The sequence below is a fragment of the Somniosus microcephalus genome, chromosome 9, assembly GCF_052327205.1.
Source record: "Somniosus microcephalus isolate GS21.2 chromosome 9, FLI_Smic_1.0, whole genome shotgun sequence".
NCBI lineage: Eukaryota > Metazoa > Chordata > Chondrichthyes > Squaliformes > Somniosidae > Somniosus > Somniosus microcephalus.
The window spans coordinates 241991298-242001791 of record NC_140995.1 but is presented as its reverse complement, the minus strand read 5'-3'; the positions used below and the strand labels follow the sequence as shown (position 1 = coordinate 242001791).

Genomic DNA, 10494 nt, shown 5'->3' with positions numbered 1-10494 from the left:
CTTGTGTTATATTATAGGACTTCTGCACCCCCTTGTGTTATATTATAGGACTTCTGCACCCCCTTGTGTTATAGTGTGTTTATGTCTGTCAGTATTTATATCTGTGTGCGTTTATCTCTGTTTATTATGTGTGTGTTTATAACTGTGTTTATATCTGTGTGTGTTTATCTCTGTCTATTATCTGTGTGTTTATAACTATTTGTGTTTATAACTGTGTGTTTATATCTGTGAGTGTTTATATCTGTGTGTGCTTACCTGTGTGTGCATATCTCTGTGTGTTTATATCTGTATGTGTTTATATCTCTGTTTACATCTGTGTGTGTTTATACCTGTATGTGTTTATATCTCTGTTTACATCTGTGTGTGTTTATATCTGTGTGTGTTTATATGTGTTTATATCTCTGTTTATATCTGCGTGTGTTTATATCTGCGTGTGTTTATATCTGCGTGTGTTTATATCTGTATTTATATCTGTGTGTGTTTATATCTCTATTTATATCTGCATGTGTTTATATCTGTGTTTATATCTGTGTGTTTATATCTGTGTGTGTTTATATCTCTATTTATATCTGTGTGTGTTTATATCTCTGTGTTTATATCTGTGTTTATATCTCTGTGTTTATATCTGTGTTTATTTGTCTGTGTTTGTTTATATATCTGTGTGTTTATATGTCTGTTTATATATCTGTGTGTTTATATATCTGTGTGTTTATATATCTGTGTTTACATCTATGTGTGTTTATACGTGTGTTTATATCTGTGTTTTTATATCTGTGTTTATATCTATTTATAACTGTTTATATATTTGTGTGTGTTTATATCTGTGTTTATATCTGTGTGTGTTTATAGCTCTGTGTTTATATCTGTGTGTGTTTATAACTGTGTTTATATCTGTGTGTGTTTATATCTGTTTTTATTTCTGTGTGTTTATTTCTGTGTGTGTTTATATCTCTGTGTTTGTATCTCTCTGTGTGTTTGTATCTGTGTGTGTGTTTATATCTGTGTATTTGTATCTCTGTGTGTGTTTGTATCTCTGTGTGTGTGTTTTTACATCTGCGCCAATGTGGTGAACAAAGGGGACGCCCAGATACAAACCTGATGTTTCACCGGACAGTGAGAAGGGTGGCTTCCTCTGGCTGTGTGATACATGGGTCAGTCCCAGAATGGGACCTATGGCAGATTCTCTTCAGTGTCATAGTGGTACATATAGCTCACCTGATAAATGCCCAGACATCTCAACATTTCTATGTACAAGTCAATTGCTTAAAATAAAACGTAGACTTTATCAAAACATAAATTCTGCAATATTTATTGTGTCACATTACAAGTCATTTCCTCATCTTATCACTCCTTGCCTCCCAGCAGGCTCTGTGCAGATCCAGATCCTTACTGCTGTTTCTCATTATTTTAAAAGCTCCTTTCTCTACTCCACCCCCCCCCCCCCCCCGCAGCGTTGGATGCAGTATAGGGGATTCCACTTCAGCTCGACTTCAGCACAAAGTTTACACTCTCTCCCCAGCTCTCCTCCCACACCAGTGAATGGTTTCAGTGGATTGAGTCCAGCAGGGCCCATGTTATTCTGACTGGTAATTTTTAAAATTCATTCTCGGCATGTGGGCATCGCTCTCAATGCCAGCATTTATTGCCCATCCCTAGATGCCCTGAGAAAGTGGCAGTGAACCGCTGCAGTCCGTGCGGTGAAGGTATTCCCACAGTGCTGTTAGGGAGGGAGTTCCAGGATTTCGACCCAGCGACGATGTAGGATCGGTGATATATTTCCAGTCAGATTGTGTGTGACTTGGAGGAGAACTTGGAGGTGGTGATGTTCCCTTGTCCTTCTGGGTGGAAGAGGTCGCAGGTTTGAGAGGAGCTGTCAAAGAAACTTTGGCGAGTTGCTTCAGTGCATCTTGTAGATGGTACACACTGCAGCCAAGGCTAACATTTATTGCCCATCCCGAATTGCCCTTGAGAAGGTGGTCGCCTTCTTGAACCACTGCAGTCCATGTGGTGAAGGTACTCCCACAGTGCTGTTAGGGAGGGAGTTCCAGGATTTTGACCCAGCGACGATGAAGGAATGGTGATATATTTCCAAGTCAGGATGGTGTGTGACTTGGAGGGGAACTTGGTGGTGTTCCCATGCACCTGCTGCCCTTTTCCTACAAGGTGGTAGAGGTCGTGGGGTTTTTGAGGTGCTGCCGAAGAAGCCTTGGCGAGTTGCTGCAGTGCATCTTGTAGATGGTACACATTGCAGCCACAATGCGCCAGTGGTGGAGGGAGTGAATATTTAAGGTGGTAGATGGGCTGTCAATCAAGCTGACTGCTTTGTCCTGGTTGGTCTCGAGCTTCTTGAGTGTTGCTGGAGCTGCATTCATCAAGGCAATTGGAGAGTATTCCATCACAACTTGTGGCCTGGATTTGGGGAGTCAGGAGGTGAGTTACTTGCAGAATACCCAGCCTCTGACCTACTCTAGTAGGCATGGCATTTATGTGGTTAGTTCACATGTATGGGTCCTGTTTCCAGTGGCGTGTGTCAGGCAGTGCCCATGTTACTCAGACTGGTGTGGTTCCAGTTTATTCTGTGAGAATCCAGTTTATTTATTCTGTGCATGAGCCCCCTGCGATCTTGGAGCTGGAAGTAATAAGCGATGTTTGAGTGGGAAGGAATTGTTATTCCTGCTAGTTACTGCACTTTGTTTAATTATCACTTCTGGCTCATCTCAAGTCAGAGAAGGAGAGGAATTGGGGGCTTCCTTTAGTTCATCTAGTTCATTTTCACTCGCAAGAGGTCACGGAAACACAAACTCCAGCGAGCGTCTATGAATGTCTTATTTCATAAACAGCAGTTAGCATCCTGAGTAAAGGCAGCTGAGCCAAATTTTAAACTGGTTGATTCATTAATAGATAACCGCTCCATTGACACAGTGCCTTAACAAATCAAAACATCACACTGCTTCACACAAGCAATTATTTTTGCAGTGCAGTGACTGTTGTTATGTAGATTAATTGGATTTAAATAAATTATTAACAATAAATAAATACAGAAACAAAGTGGTGCAATGTGAGGTGATTGGAGGGTGCTCATCCAGTGATGGGAGGGTGCTCATCCAGTGATTGGAGGGTGCTCATCCAGTGATTGGAGGGTGCTCATCCAGTGATTGGAGGGTGCTCATCCAGTGATTGGAGGGTGCCCATCCAGTGATTGGAGGGTGCTCATCCAGTGATTGGAGGGTGCTCATCCAGTGATTGGAGGGTGCTCATCCAGTGATTGGAGGGTGCTCATCCAGTGATGGGAGGGTGCTCATCCAGTGATTGGAGGGTGCTCATCCAGTGATTGGAGGGTGCTCATCCAGTGATTGGAGGGTGCTCATCCAGTGATTGGAGGGTGCTCATCCAGTGATTGGAGGGTGCTCATCCAGTGCTTGGAGGGTGCTCATCCAGTGCTTGGAGGGTCACTGTCAACTCTAAATGAACCAAGTGACAAACATGGTCAGAGACTAAATAGCCTGGGTAGATTCCAACAGCAAGACATGAGTCAGTGGTAGTGCGGTACGGCCTAGGTCACCAGGTGAACGGCGAGGGTTGCTTCATCAACGTGCTGTCACATTTCAGTTTCTGCCAGTAAGGAATCTTCGAGTCGTGTTGACATGAGGATAGTCTGTGATCCTGGATCTGGTGAGACAGAGAGAGGTAGCAGCAGTCAGAGTGGAATAAAACTGGACCCTTCAACTAAAAGGCACCTCTGGCTTGTTAAAAAGCTTGCTCTTGGGATGGGCGTGATGCTGCCAGGCTGCATTTATTGCTCATCCCCAGTTGCCCTGACGGCATTAAGAGTCAAGCATGTAGTGTGGAATGGCAGTCATGTAGGCCGAACTGGGTAGGGGGTGACAGAAGGCCTTCGTCAAAGTGAACCAGTGGGTTTTTAAGACAACTTGGGAGCTCTTGCGGTCAGCTTCTGGCCTTAGCCCACAAATGACCAGATTTGTTGAATTCAGTTTCACAACTAGGCAAGATGGGGTTTGAAAAACAGACTGAAGGATCAGAGATAGAGGAGAAACAGAAAGCAGGATCAGAGACAGAGGAGAAACAGACTGAAGGATCAGAGATAGAGGAGAAACAGACTGAAGGATCAGGGATAGAGGAGAAACAGACTGAAGGATCAGGGATAGAGGAGAAACAGACTGAAGGATGAGAGATAGAGGAAAACAGAAAGAAGGATCAGATATAGAGGAGAAACAGAAAGCAGGATCAGAGACAGAGGAGAAACAGACTGAAGGATCAGAGATAGAGGAGAAACAGACTGAAGGATCAGGGATAGAGGAGAAACAGACTGAAGGATGAGAGATAGAGGAAAACAGAAAGAAGGATCAGATATAGAGGAGAAACAGAAAGCAGGATCAGAGACAGAGGAGAAACAGACTGAAGGATCAGAGATAGAGGAGAAACAGACTGAAGGATCAGGGATAGAGGAGAAACAGACTGAAGGATGAGAGATAGAGGAAAACAGAAAGAAGGATCAGATATAGAGGAGAAACAGAAAGCAGGATCAGAGACAGAGGAGAAACAGACTGAAGGATCAGAGATAGAGGAGAAACAGACTGAAAGATCAGAGATAGAGGGAGAAACAGACTGAAGGATCAGAGATAGAGGAGAAACAGACTGAAGGATCAGAGATAGAGGAGAAACAGACTGAAGGATCAGAGATAGAGAGAGAAACAGACTGAAGGATCAGAGAAAGAGGGAGAAACAGACTGAAGGATCAGAGATACATGATATACAGACTGAAGGTTCAGAGATAGAGGAGAAACAGGCTGAAGGATCAGAGATAGAGGAGAACCAGATTGAAGGATCAGAGATAGAGGGTGAACAGACTGAAGGATAAGGGATAGAGGAGAAACAGACTGAAGGATCAGAGATAGAGGAAATACAGACTGAAGGATCAGAAATAGAAAAGAAAAAGACTGAAGGATCAGAGATAGAGGAGAAATAGACTGAAGGATCAGAGATAGAAGAGAAACAGGCTAATTGTTCAGAGATGGAGGAGAAACAGACTGTAGGATCAGAGATAGAGGAGAAACAGACTATACCGTCATAGATGGAGGAGAACCAGACTGAAGGATCAGATAGAGGAGAAGCAGACTGAAGGATCAGAGATAGAGGAGAAACAGACTGAAGGATCAGAGATAGAGGAGAAACAGACTGAAGGATCAGAGATAGAGGAGAAACAGACTGAAGGATCAGAGATAGAGGAGAAACAGACTGTAGGATCAGAGACAGAGGAGGAACAGACTGAAGGATCAGAGATAAAGGAGAAACAGAATGAACGATCGGAGATAGAGGAGAAACAGACTGAAGGATGAGAGAAAGAGGGAGAAACAGACTGATGGGCCTTCAATAACCACAAAACTAGAAGTTATAGACTTAAACAAGGTGGCTTTTAATCACTAAGATCAGAGCTAACATCTCAACACGCCGACTGGTTCACAGGAATGAGGGCGTGTTAAGATGTTAGCTCTGATCTTAGTGATTAAAAGCCAACTTGTTTAAGTCTATAACTTGTAGTTTTGTGGTTATTGAAGGCCCATCAATTTTAATCACTAAGATCAGAGCTAACATCTCAACATGCCGACTGGTTCACAGGAATGAGTCATACAGATCCTGGGATCTTTATGTAAGAGAAGTCAGGGGCGGAGCCAAGAGCCAAGACCTGGAACCTCCCAGGTTAGTCGGGAAAGAGGAAGTGAAACTATGCACAGTGGGGGAGGGTAATATACATGAGTGCAAAACGAATACAGGATCAAGACAAACAGATTTCATTACACAGACTGATGGAGCAGATATAGTGGATAAACAGACTGAAGGATCAGAGATAGAGGAGAAACAAGCTGAAGGAGCAGAGATGGAGGAGAAACAGACTGTAGGACCAGAGATAGAGGAGAAACAGATGGAAGGATCAGAGATAGAGCAGAAACAGACTGAAGGATCAGAGATAGAGGAGAAGCAGACTGAAGCATCAGAGATAGAGGGGAAACAGTCTGAAGGTTCAGAGATAGAGGAGAAACAGACTGAAGGATCAGAGATAGAGGAGGAACAGACTGAAGGATCAGAGTTAGTGGAGAAACAGACTGAAAGATCAGAGATAGAGGAGAAACAGACTGAAGGATCAGATATAGAAGGAGAAATAGGCTGAAGGATTGAAGGATCAGAGATAGTGGAGACACAGACTGAAGGATCAGAGACAGAGGGAGAAACAGACTGAAGGAGCAGAGATAGAGGAGAAACAGACTGAAGGATCAGAGATAGAGGGGAAACAGTCTGAAGGATCAGAGATACATGAAATACAGACTGAAGGATCAGAGATAGAGCAGAAACAGATTGAAGGATCAGAGATGGAGGAGGAACAGACTGAAAGATCAGAGATAGAAGAGAAACAGACTGAAGGATCAGAGATAGAGGAAATACAGACTGAAGGATCAGAGATAGAGGAGAAACAGAATGAAGGATCACAGATAGAGGGACAAACAGGCTGTAGGATCAGAAGGCGGGATAAACAGACTGAAGGATCAGATATAGAGGAGAACCAGGCTGAAGGATCAGAGATAGAGGAGAAACAGAATGAACGATCAGGAACATACTGAAGGAGCAGAGATAGTGGAGGAACAGAATGAAGGATCACGGATAGAGGAGAAGCAGACTGAAGGATCAGAGATAGAGGGACAAACAGGCTGTTGGATCAGAAGGAGGGATAAAGAGACTGATGGATCAGAGATAGACAAGAAACAGATGTAAAGATAAGAGATAGAGGGAGAAACAGACTGAAGGATCAAAGAGAGAGGAGAAACAGAAAGAAGGATCAGAGGTAGAGGAGAAACAGAATGAACGATCAGACAGAGGAGTAACGGACTGAAGGAGCAGAGATAGTGGAGGAACAGACTGAAGGATCAGAGATAGAGAAGAAACAGACTGAAGGATCAGAGATAGAGGAAATACAGACTGAAGGATCAGAGATAGAGGAGAAACAGAATGAAGGATCACAGATAGAGGGACAAACAGGCTGTAGGATCAGAAGGCGGGATAAACAGACTGAAGGATCAGATATAGAGGAGAACCAGGCTGAAGGATCAGAGATAGAGGAGAAACAGAATGAACGATCAGGAACATACTGAAGGAGCAGAGATAGTGGAGGAACAGAATGAAGGATCACGGATAGAGGAGAAGCAGACTGAAGGATCAGAGATAGAGGGACAAACAGGCTGTTGGATCAGAAGGAGGGATAAAGAGACTGATGGATCAGAGATAGACAAGAAACAGATGTAAAGATAAGAGATAGAGGGAGAAACAGACTGAAGGATCAAAGAGAGAGGAGAAACAGAAAGAAGGATCAGAGGTAGAGGAGAAACAGAATGAACGATCAGACAGAGGAGTAACGGACTGAAGGAGCAGAGATAGTGGAGGAACAGACTGAAGGATCAGAGATAGAGAAGAAACAGACTGAAGGATCAGAGATAGAGGAGAAACAGGCTGAAGGAGCAGAGATAGAGGAGAAACAGACCATACAGTCATAGATGGAGGAGAACCAGACTGAAGGATCAGAGATAGAGGAAATACAGACTGTAGGATCAGAGATAGAGGAGTAACGTCTGAAGGATCAGATATAGGAGAAACCCACTGAAGGATCAGAGATAGAGGAGAAACAGACTGAAGGATCAGAAGGAGGAACAAACAGAGTGGAGGGACAAACAGACTCAAGGATCAGAGATAGAGGGAACCAGACTGAAGGATCAGATAGAGGAGAAACAGACTGTAGGATCAGAGATAGAGGGGAAGCAGACTGAAGGATCAGATAGAGGAGAAACAGACTGAAGGATCAGAGAAAGAGGGAGAAACAGACTGATGGAGCAGAGATAGAGGAGAAACAGACTGAAGGATCAGAGATAGAGAAGAAAAAGACTGAAGGATCAGAGATAGAGGAGAAACAGACTGAACGATCAGGGATAGAGGAGAAGCAGACTGAAGGATCAGAGATAGTGGAGAAACAGACTGAAGGATCAGATAGAGGAGAAACAGACTGAAGGATCCGAGATAGAGGAGAAGCAGACTGAAGGATCAGAGAAAGAGGGTGAACAGACTGAAGGATCAGAGATAGAGGGTGAACAGACTGAATGATCAGAGATAGAGGGAGAAACAGATTGAAGGATCAGAAGTAGGGACAAACAGACTCGAGGGACAAACAGACTGAAGGATCACAGATAGAGGAGAAACAGATTGAAGGATTAGTGATAGAGGAGAAACAGATTGAAGGATCAGAGGTGGAGGAGAAACAGGTGGATGGATCAGAGATAGAGGAGAACCAGACTGAAGGATCAGAGATAGAGAGACAAACAGACTGAAGGATCAGCGTTAGAGGAGAAACAAACTGAAGGATCAGAGATAGAGGAGAAGCAGACTGAAGGATCAGAGATAAACAGCCTGAAGGATCAGAGATAGAGGAGAAACAGATGGAAGGATCAGAGATAGAGGAGAAACAGACTCAAGGGGCAGATGTAGAGGAGAAACAGACCGAAAGGACAAATATAGAGGAGAAACAGACTGAAGGATCAGAGATAGCGGAGAACCAGGCTGCAGGATCAGAGATAGAGGAGAACCAGGCTGAAGGATCAGAGATAAACAGCCTGAAGGATCAGAGATAGAGGGGAAACAGATGGAAGGATCAGAGTTAGAGGAGAAACAGATGGATGGATCACAGATAGTGGAGAAACAGACTGAAGGAGCAGAGATAGAGGAGAAACAGACTGAAGGATCAGAGATAAACAGCCTGAAGGATCAGAGATAGAGGGAGAAACAGACTCAAGGAGCAGATATAGAGGAGGACCAGGCTGAAGGATCAGGGATAGAGGAGAAACAGATGGATGGATCAGAGATAGAGGCGAAACAGTCTCAAGGATCAGAGATAGCGGAAAAACAGCCTGAAGATTCAGAGATAGAGGGAGAAACAGACTAAAGGAGCAGAGATAGAGGAGAAATGGATGGATCAGAGATAGAGGAGAAAGAGTCTGAAGGATCAGAGATAGACGGTGAACCGACTGAAGGATCAGGGATAGAGAAGAAACAGACTGAAGGATCAGAGATAGAGGGAGAAACAGACTGAAGGATCAGAGATAGAGGAGAAACAGACTGAAGGATCAGCGATCGAGAGAGAAACAGACTGAAGGATCAGAGATAGAGGAGAAACAGATGGATGGATCAGAGATAGAGGAGAAACAGTCTGAAGGATCAGAGATAGAGGAGAAACAGATGGATGGATCAGAGATAGAGGAGAAACAGTCTGAAGGATCAGAGATAGAGGAGAAACAGACTGAAGGATCAGCGTCAGAGGAAAAACAGACCGAAGGATCAGAGATAGAGGAGAAACAGATGGGAAGATCAGAGATAGAGGGAGAACCAGGCTGAAGGATCAGAGATAGAGGAGAAGCAGACTGAAGGATCAGAGAAAGAGGGAGAAACAGACTGAAGGAGCAGAGATAGAAGAGAAACAGACGGAAGGATTGAATGATCAGAGTTAGAGGAGAAACAGATTATATGGTCATAGATAGAGGAGAACCAGATTGAAGGATCAGATAGAGGAGAAACAGACTGCAGGATCAGGGATAGAGGAGAAGCAGACTGAAGGATCAGTGAGAGAGGAGAAACAGACTGCAGGATCAGGGATAGAGGAGAAGCAGACTGAAGGATCAAAGAGAGAGGAGAAACAGAAAGAAGGATCAGAGATAGACGAGAAACAGATGGAAAGATCAGAGATAGAGGGAGAAACAGACTGAAGGATCAGAGATAGAGGAGAAACAGAATGAACGATCAGACAGAGGAGTAACAGACTGAAGGAGCAGAGATAGTGGAGGAACAGACTGAAGCATCAGAGATAGAGAAGACACAGTCTGAAGGATCAGAAATAGAGGAGAAACAGACTGAAGGATCAGAGATAGAGGAGAAACAGGCTGAAGGAGCAGAGATAGAGCAGAAACAGACTGTAGGATCAGAGATAGAGGAGAAACAAACCATACGGTCATAGATGGAGGAGAACCAGACTGAAGGATCAGAGAGAGAGGAGAAACAGACTGAAGGATCAGAGATAGAGGAGAAACAGACTGAAGGATTAGTGATGGAGGAGAAACAGACTGAAGGATCAGAGATAGAGGAGAAACAGACTGAAGGATCAGAGATAGAGGGAGAACCAGACTGAAGGATCAGAGATCGAGAGAGAAACAGACTGAAGGGTGAGAGATAGAGAGAAACAGACTGAAGGATCAGAGATAGAGGGAGAACCAGACTGAAGGATCAGAGATAGAGGAGAAACAGATGGATGGATCAGAGATAGAGGAAAAACAGACCGAAGGATCAGAGATAGAGAAGAAACAGATGGAAAGATCAGAGATAGAGGGAGAACCAGGCTGAAGGATCAGAGAAAGAGGGAGAAACAGACTGAAGGAGCAGAGATAGAAG

At 43.9% G+C, this 10494-nt stretch overlaps 1 protein-coding gene across 1 annotated transcript in view; it reads right to left on the bottom strand.

The window, feature by feature from the left end:
• Positions 1-1299: 1299 nt before the first annotated feature.
• The window catches only part of LOC147113174 (leucine-rich repeat-containing protein 73-like), a 32677-nt gene continuing 23482 nt past the window's right edge, over positions 1300-10494 (bottom strand). The window contains exon 3 of the mRNA XM_085998081.1: positions 1300-3669. Coding sequence (XP_085854207.1) covers positions 3599-3669 — 71 coding nt within the window. The 3' untranslated portion in view covers positions 1300-3598. The remainder of the gene's footprint in view (positions 3670-10494) is intronic.